At 45.2% G+C, this 20,034-nt stretch overlaps 2 protein-coding genes across 2 annotated transcripts in view; both read right to left on the bottom strand.

Moving 5' to 3' along the window:
• The window catches only part of LOC144483237 (uncharacterized), a 284,523-nt gene that overhangs the window by 81,744 nt on the left and 182,745 nt on the right, over positions 1-20,034 (bottom strand). The window lies entirely within an intron of this gene.
• The window catches only part of LOC144483220 (uncharacterized), a 40,388-nt gene continuing 22,122 nt past the window's right edge, over positions 1,769-20,034 (bottom strand). Inside the window, exons 3-8 of the mRNA XM_078201991.1 lie at positions 14,435-15,748; positions 8,357-8,436; positions 5,103-5,241; positions 4,534-4,852; positions 2,799-2,890; positions 1,769-1,832 (exon numbers count right to left, since the gene is read on the bottom strand). Coding sequence (XP_078058117.1) covers positions 1,769-1,832; positions 2,799-2,890; positions 4,534-4,852; positions 5,103-5,241; positions 8,357-8,436; positions 14,435-15,748 — 2,008 coding nt within the window. The remainder of the gene's footprint in view (positions 1,833-2,798; positions 2,891-4,533; positions 4,853-5,102; positions 5,242-8,356; positions 8,437-14,434; positions 15,749-20,034) is intronic.

The raw sequence follows: 20,034 nt of genomic DNA, 5'->3' as shown, positions 1-20,034 counted from the left end.
TGGTGCGGGTGTCCTTGTGTCTCTCCAGGTTTGATGATCAATTGAAGCCTTGTCCACACACACAAAGCGAGTATGGTTTCTCCTCCCTGTGAATGGTGTGATATTTATTTCAGGGTGTGTAATTGGTTAATGGTCTTTCCACAGTCAGTTCGCTGGTACACTCTCACTCAGATCTGTGTGTCTTGATGCTTTTCCAGTCACATATTTAAACCTTTTGACGCAGACAGAACACCATTTCTTTATACACGCTTTTTTCATACACACTCATATAATGATCCAATCAACGCCCTCCATCTGTACATACTTCAACTCAATTCGAGACTGAAAGAGCGATGATATTCAGGTCCTTTTGAATCGAGTGAATGTGTCAGGTCTCGGTGTGACGTTTGGTTTCAGATTTCTATCGCAAATCTTCTCCTTCTCAAAACCTGTAAAAGGAATTTAGAAAAGTCAGCACTGTCAGTACAGCAGAGAAATTCAGAACACACGATTCTAGTTTCAGTTGAACATTCATTCCTATTTTGTTCACCAAAAGTTGTAAACCTCAATCTCACATATTCCCTCTGCTCTCACTCTGCTGTATCTAATATACACCCTCACAATTCTCCTGAAGGTGCTGATTGATGCTGAGTGTCCGACCCCTACTCACTGCTTCCTGACCTGGAGACCTGAAAACCTTGATGCAGACTGCCAGACTCAATACAAACACAACCCATAGGTACAGATTCTGGAGGAAAACATGTGTTGAATAAACACTGCTGTATTACTTGCTCAGAGCTTCATGACCATGTCAGTAAGAACTTCATTAAAGTGCTGAGTGTTCACAAACACAAACTCGCTGCTTATGAGAATGCTGGAATTAGAGATGATCCAAGATTTCAAGCTCAACTGGATGGACAACTGAAGGAAATAATCTTGCAGAGATACAAGGGTACAGCGGGAGAATGGGACTGGCTGGATTGCTCGACAGAGAGTCAGCACGGACTCGAATGAACATCTTCTGTGCTGTAATTAATCAATGTCTGGAAATGTATGTCACCACAGTGCTATATTACAAATTTGAAATAACAATAAATGAAATTTATCACAGAACCATAAATAATATATCTAATATGTACCTAACAACAAAACTAGACATAACACTGAGCTATATAAAATTACTGTCCCACAAAGAATCATAAATTTACACCAGATTACACCAAACATATCCAAACATGCCAAACCTTACTATATTCCACTTAAATGTCAACTATCTCCTGAAGAAACCAGCCCTTTAATTGTGAACATTAGGAACGAGACCATCCTTTTAGCCAGACAAATCAATGTATCAAGCTGAGGGAGCAAAGGATGTCAATGTCTTTCAGAGAGAGCGAGAGACCTGGGCCAACCTTTCCAGAGTCTGCAGCCTCCCTGGATTCACTTCCTTACCCTTCAGTTGCTGCAAGTCCCCAATTTCCCCCAGAATGAGAAAAGAAATGGAAAGGGGGAGAAAAGAAAGTGTTTGACTCACAGATGTTGGCCTCTTTGGAGGGAGTTTGATTCCGTCTGAAGCTCAACCTGCATTGTCACAAAGACCGCGCTCTGATTGGCTGGAGGACCAGAGTCCTTCCGGTCTTCCAAGAATTTCCATTGGTCAACACCTCAAGCAGGGGTCAGAAACATTTCCGCACATGCGCAGATTCCCCTTTCCCTTGGACATGCGCAGATTCGAGCCCGGGCTACTGAGCGATTTCCCCAGCGCGAGGCATTGTGGGGCATCCGGCCGCCATTACTCCTCTGGAGCCCAGTCTCCAAACTCCTGGGACTGGGATGAAAGGTGGAGGCGGGAGTGACTGCACCCAGAAACAAAGCACATGTGGGTAGTCACTAGATTATATATTGATGCCCCATTAGCAAAGCAGTTCACCTTCAGGCATAAAGATTGAAATTTTGGGGTGAGACACTAGGGAGGGCAAGAGGTCGTCTGAAATTGAAACCGAGAGTTAGCACATAAAGTGGAGAAGAATTGATTTGATTTATTATTGTCACATGTATTGGGATACAATGAAAAGTATTGCTTCTTGCACACTATAAAGACAAAACATATCGTTCGTAGAGTACATGGGGAGAAGGAAAGGAGAAGGTGCAGAATGTAGTGCTACAGTCATAGCTAGGGTGTTGAGAAAGATTAATTTAATATATGTTAGGTCCATTCAAAAGTCTAATTGCAGCAGGGAATTGAAAAAGAAAGCAGGAGGAGAAAAGGATGAATTAGTGGAACAATCAATGGGGAGGAAGGTGGGTGTGAGAGGACAGAGATTTATAGTTTGAATGGGACAAACATGCCTAATGATAACCAGAATTTTCAGTTCTGATTTTGTATCCTGTACTTGATTACTTGATAACTTCAATCCTGCCATATACATTCATAATCTCTATCAGGTCAGCACTCAGCCTTGGCTTTTCCAGAGAATAGGGTGGCATGGTGGGACAGTGGCTAGCATTGCTGCCTCACAGCACCAGGAACCCCAGGCCTTGGGTGACTGTGGGATATGCACATTTGCCCCTTGTCTGTGTGGGTTTCCTCCAGGTCTCTAATTTCCTCCCACAGTCCAAAGATGTGTAGGTTAGTTGAATTGGTCATGGTGAATTGCCCCTTAGTGTCCAAAAATGTGTAGATTAGGGGTATTAGCAGGGTGAATACATGAAGCTATGGGGATAGGGCATGAGGTAGATGCATTGTCGGAGAGTCGGCACAGACTCAATGGGCCTCCTTCTGCACTGTAGGGATTCTATGATTCTACGAAAACATTCCCAACCTGTTTAGTCTCTCCATTAACTTAAAAGCACTCTCAGTTCTGGTATCATTCTTGTGAATCTTTCTTGCATCATCTCGAGATTCTCTGTCAATCTTAAACGGGCAGACAATTAAAATTTAGATTCAGTTTAACTTGGTTGCTTGAGCCTAATTACTCAGTTCCAGACTGACTCTGAAACACTTCAGTTCAAAAGAGAGTTTACCATCAGGCAAGACAGGACTCTGAAATGGCAAATAATAACAATGTTTATTTAAAAGAAAAAGATTTACCTGTGAAATACATGAGGAAGTTTTGCCACCTCAATTGGGGGATCACCCCAGGTAAAAGTGTGAATGTTCCTGAGGTTCCTGAACTAACAGTAACTTCCCAAAATCCTGCCCCAGGGGCACTCAGTATCTCCACGAATAGAGCTCAACTTGTAAACACAAGATGGTTCTTGAAACAGACCTTTAACTCTTTAAGCAGCATTACCTCATCTCCAATACATTCATAGAATCATAGAGTGCAGAAGAGGCCCTTCAGCCCATCGAGTCTGCACCAACACACGAGAAACACCTGAACTCCCATCTAATCACATCTACCAGCACTTGGCCCATAGCCAGCAATTTATATTCAGATCACTGATACTTAGAGATGCTTTCACTGTGAAGTCATCAATTAATCCAGTCTTGTTGTATAATACCAGTGCGAGTGAAGCCTGCTTTCAAACGTACTCTTCCCAGAAACTATCCCCAAAACATTCTATGAACTCATCTACATGACCTTCGTCCAGCTGACTTTCCCAGTTTATAAATAGATTAAAATCCCTCTTGATTATTGCCGTAGCTTTACCACAAACTGCCATTACCTTTTCCTTTGTACTCTGTCCTACCGTGTCGTTACAATTAGAAAGCCTGTCCATCACTCACTCCCACAAGTGAATTTTGCCTTTACCATTTCCTCATCTCAAATCAAACCACTCCAAACATCCTGGTTTCCTGAACTTAGGTCATCCCTCCCTAATGTGCTAATACTGCCAATAATCAACAGAGACACCCTTCCACCGTTTCCCAGACTCCTGTCCCTCCTGAATGTCACATACACATGTTTAGCTCACCACTGACTTCTCAGGGGCAATTACCGGTGGTCAATAAATGCTGGGTGAGCCAGTGACACCTACATCCCATGAATGAATAGGAACAAATTCAGGCCCCACTCTATGTCTCTCTAATGGCGATCAACTCATAATTCTTTCCTTATATTTGTGCTGCTGTCAGTTCATCAGTTGTGTTTCAAAAGCTACGTGTGTTTAGATGCAGAGCCTTTAGTTTTGTCCCTTTAATATTTTTGTAGCGTCTAACCACATCTACTGATGTAATCTATAATTTGCTCTTTCATTATCTTCCTGTCACAGTCTGTTTATCATTTCCCAAATTCTTACCTTTCTCTCATTCCTTACTCTTTCGTTTGCCACATCTTCCAAAACGTATCAGAAAAGACCCAACAATGGAACAGTCGGTAACAGGACATCAATCAGTCTCCTCTTACCCTCGAGAAATCAAGGACGCAAACATGTGTGATTGACACAAAGTTGATTTAATCTATACCCAGAATCTTAAACTCCAGTGTAGTTACAAGGATTATTAACTTCAACTTCAACCGAAACAACCTCTAACTGTCAGAATGAGCATGGTTCAGTCTTGTGATTAACAGCAGCAATAAAAGCAGAAACCAACTCCTGTAATCATTTGTGAACTCGCTGGTGTTTCTGCAGGGTGTTCGCACGGGTGAATCCTTTCCCACACACTGAGCAGATGAATAATGTCTCCCTGGTGTGACTGTGCTGGTGTTTCAGCCGGAGGGAATGCTGAGTGAATCGCTTCCCACACACACAGCAGATAAACGGTCTCTCTCCAGTATGAACTCGCTGGTGAATCAGCAGATCCATTTTGCCTTTGAAGCTCTTCTCACAGTCTGAACATTTAAAAGGTCTCGTGTCAGAGTGAACACGTTGGTGTGAAGTGAGTTGGGCAGACTGGGTGAATCCCTTCCCACACTCGGAGCAGGTGAATGGTCTCACACCAGTGTGAATGCGCTTGTGTCTCAGCAAGGTGGATGACTGAGTGAATCCCTTCCCACACACAGCAGGTGAATGGCCTCTCCCCAGCGTGAACTCGCTGGTGATCCAACATTTTGCATAACTGAGCGAATGCCGTCCCGCACTCAGGACAGGTGAATGGTTTCTCTCCAGTGTGAACTCGCCGGTGTGAATGCCGGCTGGATAACTGAGTGAATCCCTTCCCACACTCAGCACAGGCGAACCACCTCTCCCCAGTGTGAACTCGATGGTGTGTCGAAAGATTGTATTTGGTTTTAAAACTCTTCTCACAGTCAGAACATTTAAAAGGTCTCATGTCAGTGTGAATAAGTTGGTGTGCAGTGAGGTGGGTTAGTCGAGTGAATCCTTTCCCACATTCAGAACAAGTGAACGGCCTCTCTCCAGTGTGACTGCGTTGATGAGTTTCCAGTTCAGAAGGGTAACTGAATCCCTTTCCACAGTCCCCACATTTCAACTGTTTCTCCATGGTGCAGGTGTCCTTGTGTCTCTCCAGGTTGGATAATCAGTTGAAGCCTCATCCACACACAGAACACGTGTATGGTTTCTCCTCGCTGCGAATGATGTGATGTTTTTTCAGGCTGTGTAAGTGGTTAAAACTCTTTCCACAGTCAGTTCACTGGAACACTCTCACTCGGGTGTGTGTGTGTCTCGGTGCTTTTCCAGTCACACTGATGTTCGAAATCTTTTCAAACAGACAGAACAAACATCTCTCCTTCCACATTCAAATTCAAGTCCTGATGAATTAAGTGACTGTAAAATCAGCAGATAATTTCCTGTCTGCAAATCCTTTCCTTCTAATCCCCAGTAAAATATCTACAGTCACCTGTGATCTAACTAGTGTCTCAGATTTCACAGTAACTCCATTGCAATGTTAATGTAAGCCTTACTTGTGACGAATAGATCAACTTTAAACTTTACACATGAGATGACTGAGTACACCCTTTCCCATGTACAGGGCACACGAATGGTCTCTCACCATTAAGAACTCACTGGTTAATGAATGAATCTTTTCCCACACATAGGGCACGTGAATGGCTTCACTCCAGCATGAGTGCGCTGGTGTTCCTGCAGAATATTGTTGCTTTCAAAGCTATTCTCATAGTTATAAAATTTAAAGATCTCACATCGGTGTGACTACGCTGGTGTCTACAGATTGGATAAATGAGAAAATCCCATCCCACACATGGTGCAGGTGAACAGTCTTTCCCCAGTGTGAGTGCGTCGATGAATTTCCACACAATGGGTAATTGAATTCTTTCCCACAGTCCCTGCACTGGAACACTGTGTGTGTGTGTGTGTGTGTGTGTGGGGTGGGGGGGGGGGGGGGGGGGGGGGGGGAGGGATTGATGCTTTTCCACTTACGCTGATGTTTGATTTTTTTTCCCACAGACAGAACACACAAACATTTCTCCCTCCACATTCAGAAGCCGATGGTATTCAGATCCTGATGAATTGAGTCATTGTCAGATCTTGAAGTGATGCTTGATTTGAGTTTCCTGTCTGTTAGTCCCCTACTTGTAACTCTGAAAATCCAGTTCATACAGGTCAGTCCAGGACACAAATTCAGAACAGATAATTCTAGTTCGTGGGGAATACTTATTTCTCTCTTGTTTCCCAAAGCTGCAAATTCCAATTCCACGCACTTTCCCTCAACTCATCACAATGGCTTCACAGTTACCAATACTGAGACTCGCATTGAATTCTAGATTATGAACTGAATTTAAATTCCACCAGCTATCCTGGTATGTTTTTAACCATTATCCCCAGAACATTATTCTTGTCCTCTGGATTACTGGTGTACTGCACCCCAATGGAGAATAGGAATGACCCAGAGCTGAATGGTTCCACTCAAGGGTCCGTAATATCCAGGTTCTGATTGATCAAGTGACTCTCTCAGATCTTGATGTCTTGTTAGATTTCAGTTTTCTGTGTGTAAATCCTCCCCTTTGAACTCTCTGTAAAAGGCGGTTCCAAAATCCATCAGTGTGAGTGCAGGAGAGAAATTCCCCCCATTCTCTCCTCCTGCTCCAGGGTCAGGAAAGTGAGTTAAAGATGATTCTCATTAACAAACCCATTGCTGCATTTCCTTCCTGAAGCCACATTTGTCCACTGGGGCCTGGCCCCGGGAGAAAGCGCTGCAGCTGCCGTTGTGTTGGGTGTTGAGGCGGTGCCGCTAGTTCCTTATTGGGGGTGTTGAAGCCTCCACTGGGTGTGTGGAGCCTCCCCTCCCACCCACTGCCCCTAACGCTGCCTCCGCTTATCCGCCTCCTCCCCGCCTGACGATCAGACAAACAAGCGCCTGTCCCTGGACATGAGCCGCACTGCGCATGCCCAACGTCACAATGCCCGGGGACTAATTGACGGCAGCTCTGGACCAATAGGAAGAGGGGGCGGGCCTGGAGGACCGAGCGGGAGCGGCTGGTCCTCCAACCAATCAGAGTGAATGAGGGGCGGGGCCTAAAACATGCGCAGTGACCTGTAAAGATTCTCATTCCAACCATTATTCTGTAAATTGAGTTTGTGTCTCTGTGTCCTGGTTGTGAACAGAATTCCCACTTACCTGATGAAGGAGCAGCGCTCCGAAAGCTAGTGGCTTGTGCTACCAAATAAACCTGTTGTACTTTAACCTGGTGTTGTGAGACTTCTTACTGTGCTTATCCTCGTTTTCACAGAGTCAGATATCTAATTAATCAGGCAATTAGAATCCAAAGCAGGAATATACTTCTGAGGCTGGAAAAGGCTCTGTTCAGACCCCATTTGGAATATTGTGAGCAGTTTTGGGTCCCATATCTAACGAAGAATGCGCCGGCCTTGGAAAGGGTCCAGAGGAGGTTCACAAGAATGATCCCTGGAATGAAGAGCTTGTCGTATGAGGAACGGTTAAGGACTCTGGGTCTGTACTCGGAGTTAAGAAGGATGAGGGGGGATCTTATTGAAACTTACAGGATACTGTGAGGCCTGGATTGGGTGGACATGGAGAGGATATTTCCACTAGTAGGAAAAACTAGAACCAGAGGGCACAACCTCAGGCTAAAGGAACTATCCTTGTGAGGAATTTCTTCAGCCAGAGAGTGGCATATCTGTGGAACTCTTTACCACAGAAGGCTGTGGAGGCCAGGTTATTGAGTGTCTTTAAGACAGAGATAGATAGGTTCTTTATTAATAAGGGGATCAGGGATTATTTCTCTATACCCTAGCTATGACTGTAACACTACATTCTGCACTCTCTCCTTTTCTTCTCTATGAACAGTATGCTTTGTATAGGGTGGAAGAAACAATACTTTTCATTGTATACTAATACATGTGACAATAATAAATCAAATCAAATCATAGTATTGTCTGCTATGGCATTTCAGGTGCTCATCTCAATGCTTGTTCAATGTTGTGAGGGTTCCCGAGCAGCCTGTGACCCGTGTGAATGTGTTTGTGTATCAGCAGATATATTTTGCATTTAACTCACTTCTCACAAACAGGACTTTGAAAGGTTCCTTATCAGTGTGAACAAGTTGATGTGTGTTGAAGTGGGACAACTGAGTGAATCTCTCCCCACACATGGAGCAGGTGAGCGATTCTCCTCAGAGTCAATGCGCTGGTGGACACTGAGTTCACATGATCACCTGAACCCAGTCCCACAGTGAGAGCTTCTGGATGGGTGCCTGTCAGAGTGAACATGCTGATGGCAAATCAACTCCACAGATTTTAAAACACTTTGTATAATCCATACATTCAAAAGATATTCCATCAGCGTGAACCCACTGGTGTGTTAACAAGGTGAATGAATTAGTGAATCGCTTCCCACACATGAAGCAGGTGAATGACCTCTCCTCGAAGTGAACTTACTAGTTTTGCTTCAGGATGACAATCACCTGAACCTCTTCCTGGACTGGGAACAGATGAGTGGAGTGGAACCATGTGAATGCACAGGTGAAGGATCAGTAAATATGGGTTTTTAATGTTCCTGTCACAATCTCAGCATTTAAATAGAATACAAGAGCAGGGATGTACTTCTGAGGCTGTACAAGGCTCTGGTCAGCCCCCAATTGGAGTATTGTGAGCAGTTTTGGGCCCCATATCTAAGGAAGGATGTGGTGGCTTTAGAAAGGGTCCAGAGGAGTTAACAAGAATGATCCCTAGAATGAAGAGCTTGTCGTATGAGGAACAGTTGAGGACTCTGGGTCTGTACTTGTTGGAGTTTAGAAGGATGAGGGGGGAGTAGAGCAAATCATCATTTAACAACTTCAGGTGACTTGTTCTACCCCACCTCGACCACTTTGTTTTCATTCTATTTTATTTAAATTTTACTGTTTTCTACCTTTTATTTCTTTGTCTTTCTTCATTTTTCTTCCCCCTCACTCTTTCCCCCTACTTTATGCCCCTTCCCTTACCTTTTCTCCCCCTTTGCTTCTCCTTTTCTAAATCCTACCTCTGTCTCATCCATTTTCTTCCCCCACCCCCCCCCACCACCCCTCCCCCCACCCCCCCACCCCCCCACCCCCCCAAACGCCCCCCCCACCCCCCCCCCCCCCGCCACCATCCAACCCCCAAAATCTTCATTTTAACTTCTCTGCTGTTTGGCCATTCACATCCTTTATTCTCTCTGTGGACAGCTATTAGCTGGTTTCCCTGGTTTCTGTGGCTATGACTCATCTTTCACTCCCTCACCCTGCAGTACAAATATCTCCCACTTTCTATGCCTTTTAGCTTTGACAAAGGGACGTCTGGATTCGAAACATCAGCTCGTTCCTCTCCTTACAGATGCTGCCAGACCTGCTGAGATTTTCCAGCATTTTCTCTTGGTTTCAGATTCCAGCATCCGCAGTAATTTGCTTTTATCCAGTAGTTTCTTGCAATCTTGGGCAGAGCAGGAGCCATACCAAGCTGAAATACAACCAGAAAGCATGCTTTCTATGGTGCATCTGTAAAAGTTGGTGAGTGTTGTAGCTGACATGCCAAATTTCCTTTGTCTTCTGAGAAAGTAAAGGGGTTGGTGGGCTTTCTTAACTATAGTTGGCATGGGGGACCAGGACAGGTTGTTCCGATCTGGACACCTAAAATCTTGAAGCTCTCGACCCTTTCTACTTCATCCCCGTTGATGTAGACAGGGGGATATTCTCCTTTACGCTTCCTGAAATCGATGACAGTCTCCTTCATTTTGTTGACATTGAGGGAGAGATTATTGTTGCCCCACCAGTTCACCAGATTCTCTATCCCATTCTTGTACTCTGTCTCTTAATTGTTTGAGATCCGACCCACTATGGTGGTGTCATCGGCAAACTTGAAAATCGAATTGGAGAGGAATTTGGCCACACAGTCAGCGGTGTATAAGTCATAGCGAGGGTGCAGAGAAAGATCAACTTGCTGCGAGGTACATCCAGTCAAAAGTCTGATGGTAGCAGGATAGAAGCTGTCCTTGAGTTGGTTGATACATGACCTCAGACTTTTGTGTCTTTTTCCCGATGGAAAAAGGTGGAAGAAAGAATGTCCGGGGTGCGTGGGGTCCTTATTTATGCTGGCTGCTTTGCCAAGGCAGTGGGAAATGTAGACAGAGTCAATGGATTGGAGGCTGGTTTGCGTGATGGATTGGGCTACATTCATGACCTTTTGTAGTTTCTTGCAGTCTTCAGCTTCTCACATTCATCCCCATTTACCATCCCTCTCTCCCTCCATCCATCCCTCCCTACAACAAGAAACATTCACTCTGCATGGCAGTTTCATTCTCATTCCCCAGTCTGTATTCCAGCCTTTGTCACATCCACTCCATTCTCCGTTCTCAGGATAGGCATGTGCCTGTAAAAAAGGATAGGAAGGGTAGGATTCGAGAACCGTGGATAACCAGGGAAATTGAGGGATTGATCAAAAAGAAAAGAGTGGCGTACGTTAGGTTCAGGCAGCTAAAAATGGAGGGAGCTCTGGAGGAATACAAAGAAAGTAGGAAAGAACTCAAACGAGGAATTAGAAGGGCAAAAAGGGGTCACGAAATGTCCTTGGCAGACAGGATTAAGGAGAATCACAAGGCATTTTATTCATACGTTAGGAACAAAAGGGTTGTCAGGGAAAAAAATCGGACCTCTCAGGGACAAAAGTGGGGAATTATGCTGAGAGCCCAAAGAAGTAGGGGAGATCCTAAATGAATACTTTGCGTCGGTATTCACAAAGGAGAGGTATGTGTTGACTGGGAGTGTCTCGGAGGGGAGTGTTGACCCGTTAGCAAAAATCTCCATTACAAGGGAGGAAGTGTTAGGTTTTTTAGGGAATGTAAAGACTGACAAATCCCCAGGGCTTGATGGAATCTATCCAAGGCTGCTCATGGAGACGAGAGGTGAAATCGCTGGGCCTCTGACGCAAATCTTTGTCTCGTCACTGGATACAGGTGGGGTCCCAGAGGCTTGGAGGATAGCTAATGTGGTCCCGTTATTTAAGAAGGGTTGGAAGGATAACCCGGGAAATTATAGGCTGGTGAGCTTGACGTCCGTGGTGGGGAAGTTGTTGGAGAGGGTTCTTAGAGGTAGGATGTATGCGCATTTAGAAAGGAATAAACTCATTAATGATAGTCAGCATGGTTTTGTGAGAGGGAGGTCATGCCTCACTAACCTGGTGGAGTTTTTTGAAGAGGTGACTAGAATGGTTGACGAGGGAAGGGCCGTGGATGTCGTCTGTATGGGCTTTAGTAAAGCATCTGACAAAGTCCCTCATGGTAGGCTGGTGCAAAAGGTTGGGTCTCATGGGATAAAGGGGGAGGTGGCTAGATGGGTGGAGAACTGGCTTGGTCACAGAAGACAGAGGGTGGCAGTGGAAGGGTCTTTTTCCGGCTTGATGCCTGTGACTAGTGGTGTTCCGCAGGGCTCTGTATTGGGACCTCTGCTGTTTGTGATTTATATAAACGATCTGGAAGAAGGTGTAACTGGGGTGATCAGTAAGTTTGCGGATGACACGAAAATGGCTGGACTTGCAGATAGTGAGGAACATTGTCAGAGGCTACAGAAGGATATAGTTAGGATGGAAATTTGGGCAAAGAAATGGCAGATGGAGTTCAATCCAGATAAATGCGAAGTGATGCATTTTGGTAGAACTAACGTAGGGGGGAGCTCTAAGATAATTGGCAGAACCATAAAGGGTGTAGACACGCAGAGGGACCTAGGTGTGCAAGTCCACAGATCCTTGAAGGTGACGTCAAAAGTGGAGAAGGTAGTGAATAAGGCATATGGCATGCTTGACTTTATAGGACGGGGCATAGGGTATAAAAGTTGGGGTCTGATGTTGCAGTTGTATAGAACGTTGGTTCGGCCGCATTTGGAATACTGCGTCCAGTTCTGGTCGCCACACTACCAGAAGGACGTGGAGGCTTTAGAGAGAGTGCAGAGGAGGTTTACCAGGATGTTGCCTGGTATGGAACGGCTTAGTTATGAGGAGAGATTGGGTAAACTGGGGTTGTTCTCACTGGAAAGACGGAGGATGAGGGGTGACCAAATAGAGGTGTCTAAAATTATGAAAAGCATAGATCGGGTGAACAGTGGGAAGCTTTTTCCCAGGTCAGTGGTGACATTCACGAGGGGTCATAGGTTCAAGGTGAGGGGGGTGGGGGGGAGGTTTAACACGGATATCAGAAGGACGTATTTTACACAGAGGGTGGTGGGGGCCTGGAATGCCAGGCAGGATGGTGGAGGCGGACACACTGGGAACATTTCAGACTTATCTCGATAGCCACATGAATGGAGTGGGAATGGAGGGATACAAAAGAATGGTCTAGTTTAGACCAGGGAGCGGCGCGGGCTTGGAGGGCCGAAGGGCCTGTTCCTGTGCTGTATTATTCTTTGTTCTTTTATTAGATATTACTGTTCAAAATTTATAATCTCTATAATTTAATATTTGTTGAAGGCGATCGCAGGCAGCAGATAAATCATTAATTCCACTCCAACTCAAAGCTATGGGGATATATTTGTACTTTCGCTCATTCACAATAAAACCCACACACCAAGCTTCAGATTTGCTTCTGTTATTATTTTAGTGCAGGTGTTATTATTTAAGCAGGTGGATTAGGGTGAGATTGACACCAACTCTTCATGGTCTCAGTCTGTCTCTGTGTTTGTGTGTGTGTGTGATAGTGTGTATGTCTGTGTGTCTCTGTTTGTCTGCATGCATCTGTGAACGTGTTTGTGTGTGTCTGCCAGTTTGCCTGTAGCTGTTTGTCTGAGATAGTGTATATCTACATATGTATTTGTGAGTTTCCCTGTGTCTGTAAATGTGTGTGCCTGCAAGTTTTCTTGTTGCTGTTTCTGAGATTGTTATTGAGTCTGTGAATTGGTTCATCTGCATTAAAGTATATTACAATAAAAAATAATAGCAACAAGAAAAATACAGCAGCACAATTCTCCAATAAGATCCTTTCATCGTCTGAGAAATCAGTGATCTCCCAGATAGAGACCTCACAGCACAAGAGGGAGCTCCCTCACTGTGTCTGTGTGTTCACTGCAGCAGGAGGAGGGTGGAATGAAGGAGTCTTGTGTTATTGTCAACCTTTTCAAGTTTAATAAATATTTTTGTTAAAAGTAAATTGGCCATTCAGTGACTCTGTTCATCCACATTTCTGAAACAAAATGATAAAAGTTATGGTCACTTGAGCCAGGGTTTTATTCTTGGACCCTCCTGTCCAATAGTAACATCAGCTGGGATTGCAACATTCCATCTCCTCTTGGCAGCTCATCGTGTCCAGGAAACCCACCTTCTGTTCTGTTCACCCAATTCCCACTAAACTGCTTTCAGATTTGGGTGAGTTTGTACAAAAGTGATAAAGGTGGATATTTAAGACACTTAAGTGAATAAAGGCACAAGATTCCACAGATTCTGAACAAACAAAATAAACTTTTCCATACACTGAGAAAGGGAAAACAATTCGCAATATGTGGAAGGTAAAACATTCAAGGACTTTAGAGAGGATGGGGAGATGGGATGGTAGTTTACAAGGGCATGTGTCAAGGATATTTTATAGAGAAGTGGGTGACGATATTGGATTTGGAGGAGAGGGAGCTATTGGCAATATCAGCTGATATGGAGAAGTTGTGCTGTCAGTAGTACAGTGGGAATAGGATTGAGGGATCAAGAGATGGGTCTCATGGACAAGATGAGCTCAAAGAGGACATGAGGGGAGGCAGGAGAGAAACTGCAGAAAGATGAGAGTTCAGAGCTCAGATAAAGGGGAACATTGGTCCAGTGGGTTAGGGGAAGGAGGGAAGCAGTAGAGACAGCTGATTGGATTGTCTCAAGCTTAGTGACAAAGAACATCGTGAGTTTTATTCCCAATGAGCACCTGTGGGGAGGTGAAGCTGGAAGAGGGACAAAAGGAGAGCAACTCAGAAGGAATTCAGTTGTGCTGATGATGTTAAAAAGATTCACAGTACTGAACACAAAGATAATTTATTTGACTTTCAGAATATTAAACCACATAACTGACTGGAATTCATTAACATCAACAAAAACAAACCCAATTAACATATTAGAGTCCTGGATAGTATTAACAGTAGATTCCAATTATTGTGGTTACTGGTGAATTCTTTGGTGTTTAAGCAGGTGGAATGATTGAGTGAATCCCTTCCCACACTCGGAGCAGATGAATGGTCTCTCCCCGGTGTGAGTGCGCTGGTGTCTCAGCAGGCTGGAAGACTGAATGAATCCCTTCCCACACTCGGAGCAGGTGAATGGCCTTTCCCCAGTGTGGGTGCGCTGGTGAACAGTGAGGTCAGATGATCGCCTGAACCCAGCCTCACAGTGAGAGCACCGGAACGGTCTCTCATCAGTGTGAACACGTTGATGGGACATCAGTTCACCAGAACTTTTATAGCAATTCGCACAGTCAGAGCATTTAAAAGGTCTCTCCCCAGTGTGAGTGCGCTGGTGTGTCAGCAGGGTGGATGACTTAGTGAATCCTTTTCCACACTCGGAGCAGGTGAATGGCCTTTCCCCAGTGTGAACTCGCTGGTGTTGCAGCAGGCGGGATGACCGAGTGAATCCCTTTCCACACTCAGAGCAGGTGAATGGCCTTTCCCCAGTGTGGGTGCGCTGGTGTAGAACGAGGTCATATGATCGCCTGAACCCAGCCTCACAGTGAGAGCACCTGAATGGTTTATTTTCGGTGTGAACACGTTGATGGGAAATCAGTTCACCAGCACTTTTGTAGAACTTCTCACAGTCACAACATTTAAAAGGTCTCTCCCCAGTGTGAACTCGCTGGTGTGTCAGCAGGCGGGATGACCGAGTGAATCCTTTTCCACACTCAGAGCAGGTGAATGGCCTCTCCCCAGTGTGAACTCGCTGGTGTACAGTGAGGTGATGTGAATGCCTGAACCCAGTCCCACAGTAAGGGCACCTGAATGGTCTCTCATCAGTGTGAACACGTTGATGGGACATCAGTTCACCAGCACTTTTGAAACACTTCCCACAGTCTGAGCATTTAAAAGGTCTCTCATCAGTGTGAACCCGCTGATGAGTAAGTAGGTGGGATGACAGAGTGAATCCCTTCCCACACTCAGAGCAGGTGAATGGTCTCTCCCCAGTGTGACTGCGCTGATGAGTTTCCAGCTGGGATGGGTAATTAAATTCCTTCCCACAGTCCTCACATTTCTGCAGTTTTTCCATGGAGTGGCTGCATTTGTGTTTTGCCAGACCAGATGATCGGCTGAAGCCTCGTCCGCACACAGAACACGTGTACAGTGTCTCTCCACTGTGAACGGTGCTTTTTCTTTCCATGTTCAAAATCCACTGATAATCAGTTACAAAACATTGAGCAACTCTGGCAGATCCTGACCTATTTATTTTCAGTTTCCAGACTGCAAATCGTCCGCTTCTAGTCCCTGTGAAACTGATTTAAAACAGAAAAAAGGGGATTGAGAGAGAACCCAGAGAGAATAGAACTCAGAAAAAAGCAACAATAAAAAAACCCCACACAGGAGGCAGGAACCGAGTTCTGCATCCAACATGCAGCCTGATTCAAACCGACTCCTAACTGCTTCTAAACTCGAACCTCTAAAACAATAAGGTAGCACAGTGGTTAGCACTGCTGCTTCACAGCTCCAGGGTCCCGGGTTCGATTCCTGGCTCGGGTCACTGTCTGTGTGGAGTTTGCACATTCTCCTCGTGTCTGCATGGGTTTCCTCCGGGTGCTCCAGTTTTCTCCCACAGTCCAAAGATGTGCAGGTTAGGTTGATTGGCCAGGTTAAAAATTGCCCCTTAGAGCCCTGAGATGCGTAGGTTAGAGGGATTAGCGGGTAAATATGTGGGGGTAGGGCCCGGGTGGGATTGTGGTCGGTGCAGACTCGATGGGCCGAATGGCCTCCTTCTGCACTGTAGGGTTTCTATGTTTCAAAACTCTGTAGAGACTGTATCTGGGATAAAGAAAATAAATCTTGGAGATATTCATCAGGCCAGGCAGCCTGTGAGAGTCACAAACAGAATTGAGGGTTCAGGTTGCTGACCTGCCCTCAGTCTGCAATGAAACATTTAGAGTCAGTCACTGACTAATGGCGGTCACAATTCCCACAATGCTTTGCGCCTCAGAAACCCCTCTATTCAAAAGTTGTTCACCGTAATTCACTAATCATAGAATCCTTACAGTGCAGAAAGAGGCCATTCGACCCATCGAGTCTCTACTGACTCTCTGACAGAGTATCTTTCCCAGGCACACACTCTATCTCGGTAACCCCACGCATTTGCCCTGCTAATCCCCCTACTGACCTTTCTCTTCACACACTCTGCAACTGCAACATTATGTTCTGCACCCGACTCTTTTCCTTTCCCTCTCTGCACTTTATCAAGTTATGTTTTCTTTCTGTATAGCACAGAAGAAATATTAAATTTCACTGTATCCCAGAATGTGCGACAATAATAAATCAAATCAGACCCTCCACACCTTGGGACACTCAGGGACAGGTTTAACATGGTCAATCCAGCTAACATCCTTGGGCTGTGCGAGTAAACCAGGGCATCCAGAGGGAGATTGTGCAAACTCCATACATGAGGTGGAGATGCCGGTGTTGGACTCGGGTTGGCGCAGGAAGAAGTCTCACAATACCAGGTTAAAGTCCAACAGGTTTATTTGGAACCACGAGCTTTCTGAGTGCTGATGGAGTAGCTTTGAAAAAGGGTCATCTGGACTCGAAACGTCAGCCCTTTTCTCTCCTTACAGATGTACCAGACCTGCTGAAAATTTCCAGCTTTTTCTCTTTTGATTTCAGATTCCAGCGTCCGCAGTAATTTGCTTTGATTCCAAATAAACTTATTGGACTTCAACCTGGTGTTGTGAGACTTCTTACTGTGCAAACTCCACACAGTCACCTATCCAGGGCTGGAGTCGAACCCTGGCGCTATGAGGCAGCAGTGCTAATCACTGTGTCACAGTGCGGGTAGTCTGCTGCCACTTTCAGGAGATAACAATGGGCTGGATGCTGCTCAGAATGTGGAGCACTGCAGCAAAGTACAGAGAGACAGAGACAGAGCAGCAAACTGGACTGAGAAATGGAGTCTGCAGACTGGAACTGGCAACATGAGGAGAGGTTATTTAGTCTAACACTCACAGCAATCTACAATCCACCCCCATTACCGAGACAGTGAGACCGAGATTACAAACACTCACCAACACAGCTCCACTGAAACGTCCCAGGAAAAAAGAGGGAATCTGTGGCAGTTCTTGTCCTGAAATAGCCCCAGGACTGTCACTCATACCCCCAACCCGGCCCAGTTCACAGCTCAGTCTCGCAGCTTGCAGCTTCCTGCACCTTGAGCCAACCCTGCCCAGGTGTGGGAGGGTCTGTGGAACCACAGAGTGGGGGGAGGGGTGACCTCCTGCTGTGTCCCAAATAGTTTCTCCTTCCCCTCCCCCTTGGTGCTCTCAATGTGGATGTGTTGAGGTACATTGCAGAGCCTCACTGAGCTGCGCCTGTCCCTTATCCTGGGTCACCCCCTCCCCCTGGGTTCAGTGTATGTGAACTCGCTGCTTCTTTCCCTGATGAACCTTCAGTTAAACACAAACAGAAAGTGCTGGAAAACCTCAGCGGGTCTGACAGCATCTGTGATCATCCAGACTCGAAACATTAACTCTATTCTCTCTCCACAGATGCTGTCAGACCTGTTGAGATTTCCAGCATTTTCTGTTTCTGTTTCAGATTCCAGCACCCGCAGTATTTTTGCTTTTATCTTCATTTAAACAAGCATTCTTTGACGGCCTTTACCCCCATTGCTCCTTTCCAGAGATTCCCGCCTTCTGCTATTGTTCCTGACTCCCACATTAACCCTGTTATCCCTCCCCTTTACCCCACTCACCCTGTCTAAACTCAGGCTCAGAGTTTTACCGCCATCTCCCCCTCCCCCAGCCTCCACATCCCAACACCCGGAATCTCTAACCCAGCGGTTCCAGTTTGTCTGGTTTGAGTTCAGATTTGCCGCAGCACCGACAGGATTTCACTTCAAACCAGCCGGAACTGACTGCTCACAAATCCCAAAATGTTTCTCCAGCAGCCCTGGCTTGTTAATGTTGTTTAAAGTCAGCGCCCAAATGCAGTTACTCTCCTCAGTTTAAAAAACTTCTCCATTTAATCTAAGGTATTATTCGCGCCAGACACAAATATAAAACAGTGAACATTATTCCCCCCACCCAGACCCGAGCTGGAGTGTCCCGAGGAAGAGACATCTGTTCCGGGTGTGACAATTCTTACACATTCTCTGTGACATAAAACAGAAAACGCTGGAAATACTCATGAATGAAAGCAAATTGTTGCTTTTGTCAAGCTGGTCATCTGGACTCGAAACGGCAGCTCTTTTCTCTATTTACCGATGCTGCCAGACCTGCTGAGATTTTCCAGCATTTTCTCTTTTGGCTGGAAACACTCAACAAGTCAGGAAACCTTTGTGGAGAGAGAAACAGACTGAATGTGACCTGTCATCGAACTGGGAAATATATTTCCCGCAACTGAAAGAGTCATCTTACAACCTTCGGAACAAAACTGAGTTTGTAAGGGAAATTGTACTGGATATTGTATGAGTTTAGTATGGAATTCAGATTCATAGGTTTTAGTGAAATGATATAGCAGATTTAGGTGAGTAGTGAGATGGGTATATAACCTAAAATAACTTCGTGTGACCTAATATAATCAAGTGTAGTCGATATGATCAAAGTGGAGAAACTAGAGAAGTAATATAGCAATCACTAATTAAGGAAAGCAGACAATAGTCACTTAAGAAAACAAGGAAGACTGCTCGGTGGTTCAACTTAATAGTGGACTATAAACCAGCAGAGAGAATGTCTTTTCTGCTAAACACATTAGTGGACCATAAATCAGCAGGGGGATGTCTTTTCTTCTAAACACATTCGCCTTAGCTTACAAAACCACGATTATTATACAAACAGAAAAGTTCAGATAAGAGCAAGAGTTATAACCACCATGGTTTAAGAAACGAAGAGATATAACAGGGAACGACCAAATGCAAAGAAAACAGATAAAGGGTCAACTAAAATTAATGGTGGCCAAAGAAAGATAGGGCTGTAGGGTAAGATTACAACCAAGGACAGGCTGTAAAAGGGAGATAAGGATCTTGAGATAGGAGGCTGAAATGTACATAAAAGAGTGTAAGCCCAAGGGCTCTTTGGAGTGTTCCGGACGTTCCCGACTTTATCTCTTGTGCTGAGAAATAAAGTCTATTGCTTGGAAGATCGCTGCTCAGACTCTCTGTTTTAATTGATGTGAATAAATTGTCGTCCTGGGGAACCACGACAAAATTGGCGCTGCTTAGCAGGGTTGGTGAGAGATCGCCCAGAAAAGCATCTGGAAGGAGTAGCGGAGACGGTGGTCCAACCGGAACCGAGAAGTCCCCAGCCGGCCTTCTGTCAACAAGGTAAGCAGACTTGCATGCATGTAAATCCTTGTTGTCAGAAAGGGGTTTTCTCGAGGCCCGGTGCGCCCGGCTCTCTGCTGGTCCTGGATCTCCCCAACCCAAAAAGATATCCTGCACAGGTAAAACCAAATTGTGTAAAAATTTTGAGAGACTGAGTCTGATCCGAAGAGCAGAATTTTTGCATGCAAAAGCGCGCTGCGAATACTGTATTGTCTGTGAATGGGTAAAAAGTGAGACGGGAAAAAGGCCGAAAGCTAAAGT

This window comes from Mustelus asterias, unplaced genomic scaffold (assembly GCF_964213995.1).
Source record: "Mustelus asterias unplaced genomic scaffold, sMusAst1.hap1.1 HAP1_SCAFFOLD_50, whole genome shotgun sequence".
Classification (NCBI taxonomy): Eukaryota; Metazoa; Chordata; class Chondrichthyes; order Carcharhiniformes; family Triakidae; genus Mustelus; species Mustelus asterias.
This window is presented reverse-complemented; position numbering and strand designations above follow the sequence as displayed.